Genomic DNA, 21,349 nt, shown 5'->3' with positions numbered 1-21,349 from the left:
GCAAATCAGGTGCTGTTAGCGACCATGTGGTACATTACGTCTTGCTGGATTTTCTCGAGCTCTTGCATCAGCCAGGTACAGAGGCTGATCAGGAACTTTCTGTGGTCTGGGCGGGACGGTCAGCCAGCTCGGGCAAAGGTTGCATGGGCAGTTATTACACTTCCGCTGGCTCAGGGCGGTTTGGGCATTATAGATCCAGTCGATCAGAGTAGAGCCTTATTGGGGAAGCTCATTGTTCGGGGGTTGCTTCCAGGCGCTGAGCCTTGGAAAGAGCTCCTCTTGTAGTGACTGCAGGCTCGGGCGCCCCCTGCAAGGCGTACTTGGGCACCAGAGATTCGCTGGATCTTCATAGAGATGAGGAGGACAGGCCTCAGTAGAGGATGGGAGGACAGATTTGCTTTGAGTATCCTGAGAGCTTGGGAGCTGCTGAGACCGGGGCTCTCTCAGCGGCCTCCTCCTTGTGTTGAGGAGCGGGCCAGACAGCCGCTCATCTGGAGCCCAGCGGTTCGTACGGAGCAGGGTCATATGCTGGGTTCTCGGCCTCGTCTAGCCTGGGGACCTTTAGCGACAGGCCCAGCTCGTAGTTTTGGAGACTGGCAGGCTTTCTGCAGTCTACCAGAGGAGATCCAGGTGGAGAGGCTGAGTCACTTCAGAGGGGGGTTGATTATGAGGGATGATATTCAGGAGGCACTTACAGAGGAGTGGTTCACACCTCTCGAGCCAGTGGCCCCACGGTGGATGGGAGCCTTTACACAGTTGGAGATCCTGATTGCTGTCAGAGCTAGCACTGAGGATGGCAGATGCCTCTACTATGAGATTCAGGATGAGGGCAGACTCCAGAGAGTGGAGGTGGAGTCGCCTTTAGTTGCAGAGTGCACCTTTCAGAGGATTCGGGTAGTGGCTTCCGCTTCTCAGAAGTGGCATATTGACCCCGACCCTGCTGATGTGCTCCCGGATTGGCGCATATGGGCATATGCAGCGCGCCCCTTGGCCCGACTACAGTGGGACCCCGGGGAGTACGAGTGGCATGATCCTTATGCATTCCTTGAGGCCACAGAGATCACCTTTTTCCAGTATACTGTTCGGCTGGGACGGCATATTTTGACGGCGAGGAGGACGGTTTCTCCAGCGGCAGCGGGGCATTGGCGATTGCAGGGACTCTCACAGGAGTTCCTGGAGGATTTCTGGGCTCGGCTTTGGGCTAGTCGGCAGGCCCGCAGGATCTCGGCTTTTCAGTGTGGCTGGTCGCCCACAAGGGCTCAGCAGTTGGCACTTGGCTTGTTTACAGCGGTCTTCCGGCGGCCTGCGTCCGATGCGGCCACCCTATGGAGACACAGAGACATTGCCTTTGGGACTGCCCTCAGGCACAGCAGATTTGGCTGTGGATACTGCGTATTCTGGGCCCCCTCTCTCCAGAGGGTGTGTTTACGTGGGGTGCCGCTGCTTGGTCGACTTCGTCAGGGCCTGCTATGGGCTATGAGATGGAGCAGGGCAGTCAGGCCATTAGATTTATTAGGGGCCAGCCTCGCCTGGTTCCGGCACCGGATTTCTCGTCCGCCAGCTGGACACAGGAGAGGGATTTACGATGGGAGCTCCTCAGCAGCCTCACCATCTGGTTCACCTGGAGGGCCCGGTGCTTTACGGCCTTTGAGGGGAGATTGGAGCCACCAGCAGAGACTGTACGGGGGATTTGGCAGGAGTTGATCCACACCCTGCGAGGACAGTACGACCGCATCCGGGGAGACTCGGATGAGGCGATCTTACGGCGCCAGGCCTTTCACACCACTTGGCGCTGTGGCCCGTTCTACACCTTACACACGGGATCCCCCCGTTGGCACTACAGGCCACCTGTTTGGCTCTTCCCCCCCCCTATTGTATGATTTAGCCGCTCAGTTCTTTATACTGATGCTTGTATTTTGCAGCACCTAGGGAGAGTCTCCCGGGCTGCCATGATGTATTCACTGCTCTTCTCTCTCTTAGGAGCAGGAGAGATCTTTTGTAGCCCTACGGGCGTTTTTATATAACTAATGAAAGGATCTTTTCTCGGAAAAAAAAACATGTCTCTAATACAAAGTGAAGGATCCAGAGTTGCATCGATGGAGGCTTGAAGATATCCATGGTGGTGTGTGTAGAAGAGAGAGAAAGCTTCAAGTAGAGAGATAATGAACCTTCAAGCCATGGCAATGGTCTTTTCCGAAATTGAGGCAAAATCGGCCCAATTGAAGCCTCTCCAATGATGAAAATGTGGGGCTTTTCCAAATTTGGGAGAGAATCATCAAATTAGAAGCCCAACACACTGCCTGCAAACACCATGGATATGATCAAAAGGAGCACCACTTTTGAGAGGTTCTCCAAAGCTAATTTCCCTACATTGCAAACCAACATCAGACTCTTGTTGATGTGTGACGGGGTTTGGAATGTGGTCAAAGACTCGGAAGATAAACCAAAATAAGAAGAGGGATCCCCAGTTATGCGAGCTTGGCAGAACAAGCACAATAGGGCGCGCGCACACATCGGCTTGGGACAAGCTAACAACCTCATTGTTGGGTGTTTCGAAGTCTCTATGTGTGTATCGGGTACCCATCGTGTACATGTACCCTTGTTTGTGTACCCACTTGTGTCTGTGTGTGAGCAGCCCCTAAATGGGCTAAGTGTGTTAGTGTGTGTGAACCCACCCTTAACTGTGGATCAGCTAAGTGTGCCATGTGTCACTTATCTAGTATGTGTGTGTGATTTCCTTGAGTCAAAAGATACGGCTTACAACCTACAAAAGCATGTACTTGGTGTAAGCTTACATACAATCAATCAATCAAGTACCTCGTTGAGTCGTGCAATCACATTCTCTTGCTTTCTCCATTTGAGTTTGTTACTCTCTTACTCTCTCTTCACCTGTGCTAGCAAAGGTGGAGCGGTGACACAAAGCAAAGGGGCTGAACTAGTTGAGCGACAATGGCGGCCAAGGGCTGAGGAGATGGCTAAACATGGCAGTCGTACAACGTTGGTGTACGGGCTGCACGTCTCTTGGAGCTGAGTGTTGGAGTCATGTAGGTGCTGTCGGCAATAGACATGTGGATGAAGTGTTGAAACCCTAACCCTAAAGCACTGAAGCCCTAAGCCTAAACAATTGTGATGCCAATTGTTAGCTTTATTTAGGTACTGGGGATAGAGAAAGAAACAAAGAAAGAAAGTTATGTTAAACGTCTCCTAAAGACTTAATGGGTCTATGAGACCAAAGTGATACAATGCTATCCATGGTATGTCTCATCATGGAAAAGAGAGGTGGCTAGTCTATGGAGGATGTAAGAAGTCCATGGTTAGAGAGCGAGTGAGAGTGTGTGAGATAATAATGCTCAAACGAGAAGACAATGATCTGATATAAAGCTTTACCAAGTACGATACTTTTATAGCCTTAGAGGCTCATCTGAATGACATTTATGTCAGACATGTATAATAACTAGATATTATCCTAACCATCCTAAGAGTCGGTTCACACACACACACACACACACACATTTTTTTTTTGGTAATATCCAGTGCAGTATATTTATATGCTCATAAATTTACATGATGGGAGGTCTCCGAAATGGAGAGTATCCCAAAGATCAGAAACATAAAAAGAAAAGCTCTATGCAAGAAGCATCCATATCACCCTCATGGCAGGCATCATATAAGGATTGCCGCAATGAGGCTCGGAAAGATTCATATGACTTGTGAATCTGCTGACCCAAGTATGCCAAATTATGCTCACTCCAGATTGTCCAAAGAGCCCAATATCTCACTATTTCACACACACACACACACACCCACCCACCCACTCACTCACACACACACACACACACACACACACACACACACACTCACATAAAAGAGTGTTCACACATACAGGGAAACTCCTTCCATTGGATTTCTCCATTGTGAATCCGCTCTTGTTTAACTCCATGGAGGTCATTGATACGGGCAGTGCCATGTTTGTTGATGGAAGCTTTGTTGGATGTGGACCGCCACATGGCTGCTGATGTGGCAGCGTGTGTTTGCAGCAGCATGTCTGCAGCAGGTGTTGCTTAGGGATGGGCAGCGGGATGGATGGCGGTGAGTCGATGCGCCAGAATTGACGGGCGGTGGATCTGGGTGGCGCAGTCAGAGGCAGGCAAAGCTGGTGGAGGTGGGCGGCGGCAGCAGCAACATGCAAATGAGGCGGCAGGTAGAGGGGGCGATGAAAGCGGCAGCAGAGGCAGGAGGCAGAGGCAGAGGGCGGTGGCGGCTGACTTAGCGGGTTCTGGATACCATGTTAGAAGTGGGGAGATAGGTAGAGTGAAGGTAGTCGAGGAGAGAGTGAAGACTTGCACCACTCACAAAAGTTTAATTATTACTGATGTGATGGTTACATTGTTTAGGGCAAGAGGCCGAGTTCACACACACGAGACTCCAAATACAACATCCCCCCCCCCCCCCCCCCCCCCCCAAAAAAAAAAAAAAAAACCCCCTACCCCCCAAACAAAAAAACAAAAGAAAAAGAGGAAAAAAACAAACACTTTTCAAGCCTTGGTGTCATTACGAGTAGGCAATCTTTCTTAGTCTTGCAGCAGGTGAAATTCATTTGAAGTCTTACACATAGTTTAGCTCATACTAGCACTTCTATCTAACACGTCTTGTTGTTGAGGGTGCAGGAGAGACAAGGAGTGATAAGGCAGTCAGCAATAATGCAGGGTTACAACCATCAAAAGGAGGCTGGAAGTCTGTGCTAGCACGCATTGCTGACCAGGTTTCTCTGGTAAGTCTAGTTCAAGTTGATTTGTAAGGCTTATGACAATAAATGGTCAGGTCTTAACCTTAGCAACTGAAGCTGACTTGGTTCTGACTCTGCGGGAAGTCCCTTGCAAATCTGATTGTATCTTTGTTTGTGTGTGTTTTCCTTTCCTGTGGTAACAAAAGCCTTGATGCTATAAAAGGTTCCTTTTCTCATTTATCCCAGTTAGGAAGAACGGGGCTGACTGCAATGCTGATTGTGCTACCTCGCTCGCATTATGTGATTGAAGGGCTATCATGACACGAGAGGTGTGCATGATGAGTTGATTCCGACACAATATGTGATGGGGTTAGAAGGTAGTATCTTTCTTTTGCGTTCGGGTCTCACCACCTTCGCTTCGAAAGGGGGGATTGTTCCGAGCTTGTATGTGTGTAAACCATGTGTGAACAGCTCCATAAATGGCTGTTAGTGTGTTTGTGTGTAGTTGCGTGTGAACCAGCTCTTAGGGGGTGGATAAGCATTCATTAAATAAGGTCAAATGGTTTGGTAGTAGGAGAAGCCTATATAACTAAAGGCTTGTATTTCATTTTTAATCATTTAATAAATGTACTCATTGAGTCGTGATCATGCCTAATACACTACCAATGCATTAAAAACCACGTGTTTATACATTGTTACGATCTGAGTACCCATAAAAAGCACTCAAACTCCAGTTTTGAAACCTTTGTCTGATGCTAAAAATAAGTTAATGGAGGTCCATGTCCCAGAGTGGCTCTTCTTTGTTGTTTGAGGGCCTCATCATCTACACATGCGTGTGCACACACATGAAAAAAAGAGAGAAGGAAAGAACAAAGTTCGGTTGGGCAAGTGAAGTAGCTGCATCAGCACGTTTTTTTCATAGACATTTATCATTAGTACAAATGATTTTTTACCAAGTGAAGATTTCTATGCTTAATTTTACAAGAAATTTCAAATTTTTCGGTAGTAATTCATGAGCAATAAAAGATGTCCTTATTATGAGAATTTATTATTTGTGAGGGGAATATTCATTGTGAGTGTGTGCCCTTTTGTAAAAAACAAGCAAGTCATCAGGCATGAGCCGTGAGGCACTCGACATGAGATGTCAGCCGTGAGGCATCATGTGAGTCTATTTCATCTTAAAACACGTGAGCTCAACCAGAGGTGATGTGAGCCACCAGACATGAGTTGTGAGATGTAATATGAGCCTTTTTTAAATTAAAAAAACAAGTGAGCCATGAGGAGTGAGACGTGAGCCACAAGGCATGATTTGAGCAAACTCCACAAAAAAAACTTTCATTTTTTGCATCTTGGTTAGAACGAGTGCTTGAATCCATTCAGACCTACTTTGGGTTGCAATGCGTGTCATGCTTTCTTCATCAGTTCAGTTTCTTTGTCAACTGTCTTATGAATATTTTTTTCCATGGCATTGAGTGTTTAATGGAGGAATTGTTTGTTTGTTTAGGTGCCAATAACGTTATCGATGAGATTGGTATCTTTAAAGGGTACAGTACGTGTGCAAATAAAGCCACCACCAACAGATCATATTTGGTTTGGATTTACATCCATGCCCAACATTGATCTGCAGCCAGAACCCTCTATTGGAGATCATAAGATTTCAACAGGCCTTGTGGTAGCATTCATTACCAATCGAATTAAGGTTAGTCTGGTTGGTGTTTGTATTAAGCAACATCCCCTTTAGTTATTCATTTGTTCTATAGGGACAAATTCCTTATGCTATACACATTTTTTTCTCTATATTACTTGGCATGGAGGAGAAATTCAAAAGTCTATTTGAAAGAGCAAAGCATTGGTTGATTGTGTACAGATAGAGAAGTAGGGAATCGGATGCAACTTGCCAACCATGCAGAGTGTGCCTGATTTGTGATTAACGCCAATCAAACTCCTGGGAGGAATCACTACAGACAAGAGATGTAAACCCTAGTTTAATGTATATTCCAAAACATGAATATGTACAATGATGATCTTGGACCTTTATCAGCTTTTGCCGATTCTGCTTCTTGGCCTTCAAACCGTCTCACATTGAAATCGATCCTACTCTCCCAATACTATCGAGTTCCCCCCTTTGTCCTCCTCGAGGTGCATCCAGTCTAGGTGTTGATAGATGTCCTTACGAGGGTGTCGAAGAGCCAACCCTTCATCTTGGGCTCATGGAAATGGGTCTTGAAGCACTGTCAGTCAAGTAGGGCCAAAGCTGCATATCCCCATGTCACTCTAGTGCGTGCTGTTGTGGTCACGGTAAAGCGGGGGCACTAAAAGTAGCTCCGAGGTACACATATGATGGGACAATCTCCACCAGGGCTCCCCTACGCCTGGATCTCAATCTGGATCTGTAGGAGTAGGAGGTGTTGAAAAGCATGAACTTGGTTTTACCAAGGTTAACAGTAAGATCTTGCTGTGCACAGCAAACCTGTAGAGCATCCAGGTGTCTCTGAAGCCCCTTGGATTAATCTGATATGAGCACAATGTCATCTGCATAGAGTAGGAGGGGAATGAGTATGCCTGCAAGTGGAGCACCTCGCCTGCCTAATCTGTCAATGAAGCTTGAGATCTCTCATCAATGTAAAGGCCAAAGAGAGTGGGTGATAAAGGCCAGCCCTGTTTCACCCCAAAAGTACTAGAGATCTCCTATAACATCCAACTTGGGGCTCTCACCCATCCTATGATTGACTTATAAAGAGTGATGATGCTCCAAATCATGTCGGGTGGAGCCCTGATGCTGGAGTAGTCTGGCACAGGGAGCAGTATCAAAAGCTTTACGGAAGTCCACAAAGCAGCAATTGATCCTGTGATGGTGTGCTCTTCGGTCGATGATGGCTCGAAGATAAGGCAGTTGGACATCAAAGCAGGAGATTGGCTTTTGGTCAAATTTGAGAAAGCAAGACTTTGCAAGAGACTAGGTAAAGAGGGAGCATATCCTAAGCTCTCTACAAGGTATTATGGTCCCTTCAAAGTGATCAAGCAGATCAATGAAGTTGCCTTCAGGTTGGCATTACCTAATCATTGGAAGATTCACATTACTTTTCATGGAATTTGTTGTGGAAGTACGTGGGCCTAGAACCACAAGAGCTTGTCACGGAAGACCCGCTAGAAGTTGATGAACAAGAAGAGATACTTCTCACCCAAAATAGATAGTCTTCCACAAGGAGAGAAAGCTAGCTGGTGGCAAGCTTTCTAGGCGATACCTTGTGAAGTTTTTAGGCGATACCTTGTGAAGTTTAAAAACTATCTTCCCATCGATGCAAAGTGGGTTGACGAAGACTTCTTCACCAACTATCCACAACTTCTTCAAGCGTACCTCGATGCGCTTTTCAGTTGAGGACAACTGTTCAGAAGCCCGGGGGGGGGGGTGGGTCCTTGCTAATGTGTGTGTGAACAGCCTCTAAAAGGGCTTAAATGTGTGTTTAAGTCTTGCTCATATGTATGAGTGTGTGAACACCTCTTATATCTGGATAAGAAAAAGTATCAGTGCCACATATCACTAGTGTGTGTTGAGTGTTGTCACCATTTGGCCACTTACATGGTTTCCCCCAGTTTCTCATGCCCAAATGTGCCTAGTTTCTTGCACCCAAATGTGGCCAGTGTGTGGATCCGAGTGTTCTGGATCCCGGTTCCGCGCTTTCCGATGTGCCATGTTCGTGCCTAGAAATGCTAGTACTGTACATGTTCCATGATCGAGAGTTTTGTCCATAAATCAAGTGCACATGCACATATGTTCACATGCATGACACAGTTTTCCCGTGATTTGTATTTGCATGTTTGCTTGCTATGAGTGTCTAGTTCACAGGCCTGGGATGCCTACCTGTGAACCATGCGGGTGCCTTGTATTCAGACGTGTTTTGTGGCTTGTGAACAGGTGGTGAGTATGCCCAAAACCTTTTTTATTTTTATTAAAATTGCTTTGTAATGTTATAACCTTTGCAGGTTCACATTTATTAGTAAGTGAAAAGACACTTATTAAGTGTGCCGGGGCGGAACCCAGTGGGCACCCCCTTGGGCACCCACATGGCAAGTGAAGTGGACATCCCACTTATGCATTTTAACCTCCCACGTGTTATTAAGATTGGTGGAGAACACATCGAATGCATGCAGGGCTTCTTCCCACTCAAGAAATGTTTTTTGAAAAGCAAGTGTAGACCATCTTGGATCCATCGTTTTTGCTCATAACTCTCCGTATATAGGTCGGTTTGCAAAACGGAAGGCATATTATTGATCCCCATCTTCATCTCGACCCTCAGCCTCCCTCCATATTGGCTATTCTTCTGGTCGAGCTCCTACAGGCTGCCGGTTGACCATTTAGACCTGGTCATATAACCCATATAGTTGCAAAAGTCTCTCTTCTACCTGCTGCCCAGCCCTCCCCATACTACACACATTTGGATAAACATGAAGTTCTGTTGCTGGTCGGCTGCTAAAACAGCTTGTAAATCTGCTGGTTAAATTATCCTAAGGAATCTAGAGAGTCCCCAAAAGCCTGTGCTTGTGGAGATTCTTCTTTGGGTGGCTAATGCTTCTTCAAAGATTGGTATGCAACTTGGACTCACACCCAGGAGCTAGAATTTCCTCTAGTCAATCTGGCCTCTGCTGCCCCCCTCATGGAAAATGTGGGCCCAGTGAACACCACTCCAAGATATGTGTATGAGTCAACATACTCCACTGTCTCCTGCCCATATAAGAAAATAGGCGCTGATCTCCAGACCCACTGAGCTGTAGTGTTAAACACCATAACCTTGGTCTTACCAAGGTTAACTGAGAGCCCACTGTCCTGTGCATAAGCATGTAAAGTATCCAAGTGCCTCTGCATACCCTCTGGTGAGTCTGCTATAAGCACAATATCATCAGCATATAAGAGCAGAGGTATCCAAGTGCCAGCCAACTGGGCTCCTCTGTCCCCTCGTGTCCCAATATAATCAGAGATCTCATCAATGTATAGTCCAAATAGAGTCGGAGAGAGCGGGCAGCCCTGTTTCACCCCTATAGTGGAGTGTACTGGCTGGGAGAGAGCCTCTGAAGTCCGCACCTGCCCAACTACTATCTCATGAAGTGCCATAATACCCCAAATGAGCTCACATGGAACCCCCAAGTCTTGTAGCATGCGCATCAGTCTAGCTCTGGGCACTGTGTCAAAGGCCTTGCGGAAATCCACAAAGCCACAGTAGATCCTCCTCCCATGTGCTCTGCCCTCCTGAATGATAGCCCTGAGGGTAAAGATATGATCCAAAGTAGAGAATCTCCTCCTGAAACCGGCCTGTCCCTGAGCTCGGACCCCTTGTCTCTGCCCATCTGCTCAACTCATGCTCAAGAGTAGAGGCATATAGCTTGGCCAGCAAGTGACCAATCATAATGGTGCAGTAGTTAGTCGGCAGGCTCGGATCTCCAGACTTGAGTACCAGCACAATCGTGGAAGTACTCCAAGTCCCAGGAAACCCCTCACACATGGCTCTATTAAACATGAGAGCTAGCAAGTCTGCAATCATATCTCTAGCATGTATGAAATGCTTGGCTACAATGCCCTCATGATCCTGTGCCCTCTCTGTATGCAATCTGTTGATGGTCCTCACCATGTCTGCTGTGAAGAAGGTAGAAGTGGGTGGACAAGGCTCTGGAGGGTTCGGTAGTGGTGGCTGCTCTGGTACTGTGTAGAGGGAGGCTGCATACTCGCCCCATGTATCTGGAGAGGTAATGGTCGGAGGCGGGGGGTGCACTGTAAGCAATCTCCAGGCCTCCCCAGAATCCTGACTCAAAAACAACTGATATATGTCTCTCTCCAGCCGAGCTAAGAATGCTCTCTTCTTCCGCCGAATGAGGGATTGGAAGATGATGCATGACTGTCTATATGTAGTAACACCTATGGCCACCTCTCTCTGTAGCCGGGCTCTGAGCTCCCTACACTCATCATCATACTAACTATTTTGGGGCATGCTCCCAGGATGTGGTTGTACTGTGGGTTGCATGTGTGGGAAGGCCGTTGCTGCAGCTGTATGTAAAGCCTCTGTCAGGATCTGTGAGAGCTCTGCTAATGGCGTCTGTGGATCCTCTGCACTCAGCAAGCTGTAGATCTCTGCGGTGTATACTCCATCAGTCTCTCTACAGAAGGTATATCTCGGGTGATAGGAGGACTGCCCAACCTGGCGGGTACTGTAGTGGAAATCCACCGTAAAGGAGAGAAGTGCATGATCCACCGTAACTCCGATGGGCCTGGGCCCAATCGCTAAATCCTGGATACGCGGAATGAAGGTTGGCGAGGCTAAAACATAATCCAGTGTGCTGGCCCCATGTCTGTGTGGAAAGCAAGTAAAGCCACTGGCAAGTGGATACCTCTCTAGGCCATTTAAAATGGCCAGCCCATGTGCTGTTCCCATCTCCAAGAGGTATCTCCCATACTCAGTACACTCCACCTCATCCTGTGATCTCCGGGTCAAACAGATCTCCTCCGTATCTCTCTCTCTCAACATCTCCTCCGAAGTGTCAAAGAAGGAGGTCTGGTACTGAGCCGTTCGAGCATTAAAGACCAAGTATGATAACATCTCCCTCCCTGGAGAACTCCCATATGTCCTCATCTAGAATCATATATGGAGATTGCCCCTTGGGCGCTGCATAATGAGATGTGCTGGGTGGAAAGTAACATATAGCAATGTATAGGGGTCTACCCTCATCTGCTCTCACTCTGACCTACATGTACCTCGCGCTCTCATCACATCGCATAACATAGATGAGTGGCTGAAGCTCCTCTCTAAAAAGACCTGCAACTCCTCCGGATCCGCGACCACCATGCTTCGAACGGGCCTCCTGTCTACAAGTCATCTCCCATCTGTATCCCGCCACTCTCAGTAATGTGCTGCTTGGGGCGTGATGTGTCTCCGAGTAGAAGATGATGTCCCTATCTCTGAAGCTGTCCTCAAAGGCCCCCACATCCAGTCTCAATGCTCCGTTGCAGTTCCATACTGCAAGTCTTGGACCGGTCCCATAGGTCCCGCACCGTCAGGTGGTGCTTCTCTCTAGTATCACCACTCTTCCTCCTCTGTAAAATGCTAGCTTCCCTTTTTCTCTGGCTGCCCTAATCTCCGGCATGCACTCCCTCATATGTGCTAGCTGTGCCAAGGTGAGGTCATCTCCTAAAAAGATGCCCGATTTCTTAAGGGCGGAGCGCTTGGCCAAGAAATCCTTCTTGGCCTCCAAGGTGGGAAAGCGTAAAATGAGAGCTCTCTCCTCCATTCTTGTCTTTCTTGCCCACTCTCCAAGCCCCCGTGTGTGTAGGCCTCGAAATGCCCATGCGTGTGTATAAATCTTTGGCTTCCTCCTCTACATTGTCACCGTCCTTAAGCCCGGTGATCCGCACCTTGTCTTTCTTCTTTGTTCCTCCTCAATGGTTAGGTTGATAATCTTCGAGGTAGATGTGCTTTTGACCTCCTTGTTCTTACCTTTCTTTTACCACTTCTATCCATTTCTCCGCTTTATCTACTTGCTTTTGCGTCTTCGTGAGCACCTCCACCCACGAGGAGGTCTCCCGGGCTTTCTTTTCTTCTCCCTCTTTAAGTGTTCTCACTTGGGCCCTGATGGTGTTCAGCTCCTCCATCATGACGGGCTGAATTTCACCTTCCTCGAGCTTATGTTGAGCACGTGCTTCTTCTATCTCTATCTTGAGATTTGCGATCTCTGCATCTTGGGCTGCTATCCGCGCTTCAAGCTTCTTGACTTTGTCAAGAAGGCTCCGGTTGACCATATTAATTGCATTGTCCGTCTCTTTCTTGTGTTGTTGGATGGCCGCCTTGATCAGGTCTTCAATGTCGATCCTTTCCATCTTGTTTTGGGCTGAGGCTGGTTTCGGGTTAAAAATTAACTAACCCTTGGCCATAGGAAGAGCTCTGTGTGTGTCTGCAGCGCTTCCCACAGAGAGAGAGGCCAGAGGGGGCTGTTGCGAAGAGAGAGAAAGATAGGCAGCAGGCGAGAGAGAGAGAAAGAAAGAAAGAAAGAAAGATTTTATTAACGTCTTCCAAAAGACCGAACGCGGCCTATGAGACAAATCGGAGTACCTGTATGGGGTATCCTCTGTCATCCCAACAAAATGAAAGAGAGTTATGTTGCAGGCGAGAGAGAGTTATGTTGCTGCCTTGGGGGCCTGAGCAAGGGTGGGTGGGAAAAAGAGAGAGAGAGAGAGAGAGAAAGAAAGAAAGTTATATTAACGTCCACAGGAGGCCGAATCCGACCTATGGGACAGATCAAGTACATCCATTTACATTCCACTCTGGGTATCGAAAACTGAAAAAAAAAAAAAAACTCAAAATGAACTCTTAAGACTCTTAAGAGTTTAAATTACAATGGGTTCTATTGCATCTAGTTCGAAATTGAGTTTCAAAATAAAAATAGCTATATTTCATCCATGGATGGATTTGCTCTTGAGGGGGGTGGGGTACGGAATTCTTTAATGATTGCTTGTCCTCCTCTGTATACTGCCCATTTGCCATTCTTTCTTGCTTCTTTAACTTTATTCATCTTGAGTTGTAGCGGGGTGAGTTCATTAGCTATCCATACCTTTGTCCCTTGGAGAGACCTTGTTTGCTTCATCATTGCTATTTTCTCATTGTTGTCCATATAGGAGACTTTTGCCTGTGTACCCTTTACTATAATAGAGATAGGGTCTCCTAAGTCCACGAAGGGGACTACTTTGTTCAGTTGTGCTGCAAGTACATCTGTATATCTAATATGTAGTCTTCTCGAAGCTCTGGAGCTATGTCTGCCCTATCCCAGCCTTGAGGAAGACCACCGACTCTGATTACCTTTTTGTTACTTTTCATTCGTTCCTTTTCTTTGACCGCTAATATGACTTCTTTAACAAAATGTTGTGAGTTAACTGAATTTACCTTTGAAACATGGTTTGTCGTTTCTGTTTGTAGTGTTGTAGGTATGGGTCCTTCTTGTGCTTCCTCTTGCTTCGTCTTCATGGCTTGCACTTGCACTTTCAGTTTGTTGATTTGTTCATCTTTCTTGATAGTCTCGTGTTTCAGTGTTGGTAATTCTCCCTGGAGTTTCTTCAATTCTTGCATGAGGTAGGCTTCCCATGGTGTCGGCTTGCTCACGGGTGGAGGTATGGGCGGTAATCGTGAAGCGGTGACTGAGGCAAAAGATTTCTTACTTTCCATGTGTTGCTGCTGATAAAGGAGAGGGCTGTTGGTGGAACGAGTCTCCCCTCAAGGGTACCCTCTCCCCTTTGGGGGAGACTTAGAAAATGGGACCTACAAGATGCTCAGCTACATTTTGGTCTCATAGGTCATTTTGGCCTTCTGCAAATGTTTAATACAGCTTTCTTTCTTTCACACACACACTCTCTCTCCCTCTCTATCATCAGCTAGCCATGGAGGGAGACACTTCATGTTGGTATGCGTAGATAGCATCCTGGTTTGACCTCCACGGGTTCAGTTTAGACAGACTTCCACCCTTCCTGTAGTCTCCGGAGGCACCCACCCTCACCTTGACACATTCTGAGATTAGTAGAGTCATCAGATAGGACCTCATTCAGTTGGACACTAGGAGGACATGGCTAGAGCCCTCACAGGAGTTGGGGACGAAGATGGCTTTCTATAGAGACCATCTTCTCTACACCACTGAGGATGGCTTTATACTTAGACTGAGCTACATGGATACCCATCTGTCTCATGGATTGAGGTGCGCCATTGGGCAGATCCACACCTCTTCATATCAGTTAGAGATAGAGACAGGCAGATTTAGAGGCATACCTCCAGGGGACAGGATTTGTCAGATTTGTGGATAGAGCCAGGGACGGAGGAGCACTACATCTGTCGCTGCACAGCATATTATGAGATTCGAGGGTGCTACCATTGCCTTTTCAGAGAGGGATTTGGACCACTGGCTAGAGTCATGGACTATTGTGATCAGCGATGCTTGGGTTTTTCTCTCCTGGAGATCCGCAGGCTCAGAGAGTCCATTATCAGGAGCAGATGCCCGACTGGCAGGGAGTCCACACAGAGACAGATTACTGACTTCTTTAGAGGGACTACCCGGGAGGACACACAGCCGACAGCCCAGCAGTGGGCACCCGTGGGACTCTACTTGAGAGAGCTATCCAGTTGGGAAAATCTAGATGCCTGAGGGTTCGCGGATCCTCACATCGGAGACGGTGCCTACACCGGAGGATTCAGAGCATCATTGCGAGGCATCGGGCTCGTCGGACTAGGCATCTCACTATGGCAGATATCCAGGCCATCCGGCAGAGACCCATGCTAGAGCTCCTAGATGATTACGACTCCAGCCATATACTGTTGTACTCACTATCACTTTTATACTCCCCCATATTCATGTATTCATGTATCTATGTACTCATGTACCCCCCCCCCCCCCATTTTGACTAGTAGCATTAGCTTCCCCCCTACTAATGTATTGTGGGGCTCTCTCTTTTCTTTTCCAGACAGTGTATCAGATGTCACATGCTTGTAACTTTGGTCTCATAGGTCACTTTGGCCTTTTGAAGACGTTAATATAACATTTCATTTCATTCCATTTCATACACACCCTCTCTCTCCCTCCCTCAAGGCTCATACATACACACTCTAGTCTCTCTCTCTCTCTCTCTCAACTTTCACTATATATATATATATATATATATATATATATATATATATAAAACAGACGCCTCTAGCGTCTCTAAAAAATACGAGTCTTTCGAGGTGCGTACCATACCCGCCTCGTACCAAACGCCTCTCACGCCTCTAACAACCATGAGCGGGTGTCTGTAGAGGGTCAGAAGAAGCTGGTGATGCGGGTCAGGGATGAGCTAGGTCGCAGTAACATATTTGCAAGGTCCGCTCTCTATGCCGGCGTATCTCCATAAGGAACAGCCCCAAGCATCCCTGATCTGGGCAGTCCATCGCTCGGTGTAGTGGTCCGAAACCCTCCCGAAATAAGCAGTGGTATCTCCCTCTATTCTCATAGTAGACCGAGCATCTACATACAAAGTGCTCCGACATGTGCATGCCTCTCGTAGTACTCCTGCAACGCGTCCTGCCTCGATCTCGAGGGTGTGTCAGGAAACTCTGAGCAGTCCAATGGTCACCCTCATAGCATGTGACATGTATGTATCTATGTAGCTGGGCCTCCAGACAAGATCGTCCTCTATGAGCTGTAGGAAATGGTCATGATAGTACTGCATCTTTGTCAGCAGGGGTTGGGCTGGGCCAATCCATGTCCGACAGGTGTGCAGCTGCAACAGATCATATCCCAAAACCGGTTCCTCTCAGCATGAGAGAGTATGAAGTATGGGGAGGCCTCATCGTATTGAAAAGTACGCTCCCGTATCCACTGTGGTGGGCTTTGGTGCCTCCCTATCGACCCCCCTAGGCTGGAAAAAACTGGTGATGGTAAGCTGAGAGGAGGGCTGTTGGGGGCGAGGATCTCTAAGTAGTGACTCTCTGTGTCGGCTGAGCTAAAGTAGGAAGAGTCCAAGGCACCTCTGATCTGGGGACTCCGTCATCTGGGATAAGTGTTTAAAGCCCTCTCTGAATAGATAGTGACATCTCCTCCTGATCTCATAGTAGAATGGGCACTGGCAAACATAGTGCTCCTCAGACTCAACCCCCATCTAACAGAGTCTACATGTCCTGTCCTCTCTAGTTATCCGCTTAGCTCTACCAGTCTCTATCCTCAGTCTATGGTATGATACCCTAAGCTGGCCAATGGCTATCCTCATGGAATGGAACATGAAGGCATCAAGATAACTTGGTCTTTGTATGAAACCATCTGCTGTGAATCTGAGGAAATGATCTCTGTAGTACTGCATCTTCGTAGGCAATGGGCCTACTGGTGTCCTCTATGGGACAATGTGTTACGTGTGTATAGCCCCAGTAGATCGTATCAGATTACCCGGTTCCTATCCTCACATGTAAGCCTAATGTATGGGGAATCTGGATCATACTGAAATGGAGGGAGCCGGTCCATCTGTAATCCATGTGCCTGAAACCAAATGAGTACGCCTCACGGTGGAGATCTCCCTTGACTCTACCTGCCGTTTGAGGCGTGCCCGAGTATCATGGCACTCACCGTCATGCCAACCATTTTGGGGCATCGTCCCAGTTTTGGCGCTGTTGGTGGAGTGAGAAGTGTGAGGGGAGCTAGGAGGGCGGAAGAGTGTAAAAGATCAGTGAGCTGTGTAGTGAGGGTGGCTAGAGGGGCAGAGGGGTCCATAGAAAGTAGGCCCAAGTATATAGCGTTACTATAAAGATGATCACACTCGTGCGTAAAGTGTATAGTGGTGTAGTGTGTGATGAGGGGTGGGGGGCTGTAATAGAAAAGGAGAGAAAAGTGTGGTCGGCACCAACTGGGCAAGTCCTGTATGAGCTCAGCGGATTCCCTGGAGAACCCAGGAGGTAGTCTACTGTGCTGCTCCCTCCTCCGTGTGGCAAGCAAGTGAGAGCTCCCGATGCTAGCCACCGATGCATCCTGTTATAGATAACGAGATGATGCCTCGAACCTAATACCAGGAGTCGTCGGCCGTACCGAGTGATATCTCCTCTGTCCCCTGATCTCTGCCCACCCCGATTCCTCAAGGGAGGGTAACTGTATGGGGTCCCTAGAGTCGAAGGCGTAGCACTGTCGACTCTGTGTCCTCGCGTTGAAGTACCCAGTCAAGAGAACCTCACCTAGCTGCATATGCTGTGTGATGTCCTCTGATAGGGCCTCATATGGTGAGTCCAGCCTCTCTGTGCCCCTGCTCCTCCTCCGGTGGCTCCTCATCGGGCAGTGTCAATCGTGCATAGTGGGATGTGTCAGGTGGAAAGCAGCATAGTGCTATGTAATATATAGTACACGGGTAGCCATCACCTGGAGTCTCACCCACACAAAGCGTGCCTCCTCATCCTGCCCAACAATGCGAATCCTCGACTGAAGGCCTCTCCTAAAGAGAATAGCAATGCCTCGTACACTCCTTTGAGGTAAAGGGTGTCATCAAGAAGGTCTAGAGAGGGGGGGGGGACCACCTCTCTTGTGTGCCCCCATACCTGATCCCTCGCGTCCATCACCTGTGGCATGGTGGTTGGTGAGCAAGATAAAAATTTTAAGATTCATACTTGGGTGGCCGGACAAAAAGGTAACATGTGTGGACAACCCCAAGTGTGAAGGGGGACCAAGGGATTAAAGTTCATAAGGTTTATAACCTTGGGTGGCCCCTAGAAAGTCTTAAAAACCATAAGTGGCCCCTAGGAGAGTTCTAATAACTTTAAGGGCCACTAGGATAATTATGTGGGGTGGGGGGGGGGGGGGGGGGGGGGGGGGGGGGGGGGCTTGCTACTCCACTTTTAGAGTACACGCCTCCCTCCCTCTCTCTCTCTCTCTCTCGCTTTTGGGAAAAGGGAGGCTTGTGGGCAGCGCTGGTATGAAGGGGGATTTTTTGAAAAAAGAAGGAGAACTTGCTGGTGAGCTGTGCTGAAATTCAGACAGCCTACAGACAGGCTTGCTTTTTGGGGAGAGTACACGGGCCGGTTGCTGTGCTGCAGGGAATACAGGTGCAGACTGAACCTTTTCACTTTCTCTTTGGCTTTTGGAGGGCTGTCTGGCTGCTGCGCAACAGTGCACACAGGCGCCTATTAAATCTCTGTCCTTCTCTTGTGTTTTTGGCAAGAGGCTGGCTGGCTGCACTGCTGTCCATACAGGTAGAGCTGACACCGAAACGTGGACTGTAGGAGGGAGTGCAGGGCTGGACATTAGGTTCACCCACAAGCGTTCTCTCTCTCTATCACGTCGAATCAGGTGCTGGACTGCAGGCGGCTGCAAGACAAGAGGGCAGGACAGAACGGGGCTTTTCCTCGTGTCTTTTCTCTCTTGTGGAAAGCGACATAAAGACTGTAAGTTTCTCTCTCTTTGTGAGCAAGTGAGGTGATGTCTTATGGAGTCTCTCTTTTCACTGGCTGAAGACTGTTCTAGAGTGGTTCTCTCTAGCCCTTTGTGAGAGGAAGGGTTTGGCAGTTCAGAGGGTGGAAATAGGACAAGATTGTGGGCTGATTTGGATGAGTTTGTGGACTGTTTTCATGGCTGAGTTTATGGCTATGTGCATGGTTCAGTTAGATGCATATCTAAGGCCTCATGGATGTGCAAACTTAGCAGATTAGAGGAGATATCAGTGTGGTGTTCTTGGGACACAAGGCTGTGTAACCTCTATGCCAAGAGGTCTTGAGGTTTGGCAGATTGGACTTGTAGACATACGAGCCATGAATGGCCATGTTGTAATCATCTAAATCTTTTCCATTGACATTGAATAAAGAAATACAGAAAGGGGCACCAAGCTTTGGGGCCAACAGGTGTCGTTCACTGTCTTGTTTTGGAGCACTCTAGCTCCTGTTTATTTGTTTATTAGCTGGACTACAATTGGATTGGGCGACTGCTAGTCTACTGCACTCTGGTTTCTACCAGAGGCCAGTTTCAAGGTTCTGTTGCCGGGACCATCATCATCTTTCTTAAGGGGGTGAGCTCGTGGTTTTCTCGAGGTAAGCCATTGCTGAAAATTTCAGCAAGATGTCAGACACAGAAGATGACTATTTTTATGATGATGAGGAAGAGCACGAGACCACTCTTGAGAGGACTGAATCTGAGGATGTACTTGCAGGAGAACAGGCTGCAGAAGATGCACGTTATGAGGATGTAACACAGCCAGAAGATATGCCAAGTAAAGAGGAAGATGATGCTCAGTTTAAAGCTCGTTTGGCAGGGGCAGTGGATGTGTTTATGCAGCTCATGCAAAGTGAGAAGTTTGCTGAATTTATGAGAATCCCTTCTAAGCCTAAGAAGAAGAAGAAGAAAGAGCGTTCTAGGAACCCACCTCAGGGCAATAGTGGTGCCTTCCCACAAGATCCTGCTTTTGGACCGTTTCCTAACATGCAGAACACTTATGGTGCAAACCCACAGAGTTCCTTTTTTGGACAGCCACCTATTCCGCAACAGTCTATGCATCTAGGATATTTTGGCGGTGGTTCCGTGTTCCAATCTATGACTGGGGGTTACCCTCATGGAGGCATGGGAATGCAAGGGAATTTTGGAGCTAATTTTCAGCCTGGTATGCAAGGTAATATGTATGGTGGTATGCAGTCCGGAATGCAAGGGAATGTGTATGGGGGCATGCAGCCCGGAATGCAAGGAAACATGTATGGGCGCATGTAGCCCGGTATGCATAGTGGTATGTTTGGAAACATGGGGGGATCAGCAAGAATGCATGGTATGCCAGGTGTGGGAACGGGCAATGTTGACTCTATGATGGGCATGAATGCAGGGGGTACCAATCTTGTGAGGCCACTTCCTTACGATAATCTAACGCCTATGGGTAAGTTGAAGGATTATAAGGAAGGGGGAGCGGCAGTAAAATTTGACACATTCAGTGGGGCCAAAGACAAGCTCAAGGCACTTACCTTTTTACAGCAGTTTGATGCAGCTTTTTCTGGTGGAAATTACACGGAATCCTTGAAAGTGATTAAAGCCGCGACTTTCTCAAGGGCAATGCATTGCAGTTGTGGTCCACTCTTCTTTTGCAGGCCATAGCACCATCTACTTGGGTACTCTTCCGTGTGGCTCACATCTACATTTGAGGTGGATGTAATGATAGCATGGCACAAGTTGGATGCATGGAAATGTGAGAATCTTGAGGATTATAATAAGAAGTTTTGGGAAGCTTTACTCCCCGTAACTTCTTATCGTGCAGTGCCATTGTCAGAGCAGGTTGAGAAGTATTGTTGTGGGTTGCCCAAGGAAGTGCGTGACTATTACATAAAGACTTGAGTAACAAATATGTCGCAGATGATAGAGAATGCCATGACGGCAAATGCGTTACTCACTGGAGTTTCATCTAGATTTAAGGGCAGCAAAAGCACAAGCAAGAAAATCGAAAGTCAGGGCATGCTTCGTGTGATGCAACAATGCCTATAGAGAAGCAGTATAAGAAGTTACCAATGCCCAAGAGAACTCCTGAGGAGAGACAGGCTTTGATGGATGCTAAGAAGTGCTTTTTTTGTACTGAGGAAGGACATATGTCTTTCAATTGTCCCAAGCGTAAGTCGCAAAAGGACTCGGCCACTAAAGGGGAGCCCAAGCCTAAGAAAGCAAAACCTTTTGCAGGGTTAGTTCCTGATCTTGTTGGGGAACATGCAGGTGGTGAGGAGACTGAGTTGTGCAGGGCATGGGACAAAGTTAGAGATAATAATGCCTTGATTTTCTTTGACACAAGTGCTAGAGCCAACTTTATCTCACCAAATTTGGCCGGTAGATTGGGGATCCGCGCAGAGGAGATGGGGCCTTTGTATGAGGCTAATATGGCTTGTCCTGGGTATGCTGAACCCGTTACCCCTATTATTGGGAAGCTGAGGCTTCATGTGTAGTGTTATGTAGACAGTGAGGAGTTCTATATCATGCCACTTGATGGGTGTGATGTTTTGTTGGGTATGCCATGGTGTTATAGAGTACATGCGGTGGTGGATACGTATAACAGGAAGATTACTTTGACTCATAGAGGGAAAGAGCATATTTTGGATGTAAAGCTTAAAGGGGAATCTGTTCCTATTGTATCGGCTTCGG

The 21,349-nt window shown here is 47.7% G+C and overlaps 1 protein-coding gene across 2 annotated transcripts in view; it reads left to right on the top strand.

Annotated features, from left to right (window-relative positions):
- Positions 1–21,349, top strand: part of LOC147621363 (uncharacterized) — an 86,000-nt gene that overhangs the window by 52,893 nt on the left and 11,758 nt on the right. For both annotated transcript variants that reach the window (XM_086824099.1, XM_086824098.1), the window contains exons 5-6: positions 4,668–4,771; positions 6,231–6,425. In XM_086824099.1, coding sequence (XP_086680225.1) covers positions 4,668–4,771; positions 6,231–6,425 — 299 coding nt within the window. The remainder of the gene's footprint in view (positions 1–4,667; positions 4,772–6,230; positions 6,426–21,349) is intronic.

The sequence above is a fragment of the Cibotium barometz genome, chromosome 30 (genome assembly GCF_041138505.1).
Source record: "Cibotium barometz isolate CiBa-2024 chromosome 30, ASM4113850v1, whole genome shotgun sequence".
NCBI lineage: Eukaryota > Viridiplantae > Streptophyta > Polypodiopsida > Cyatheales > Cibotiaceae > Cibotium > Cibotium barometz.
The sequence above is the reverse complement of the archived record's forward strand: the minus strand, read 5'-3'. Positions and strand labels throughout refer to the sequence as shown.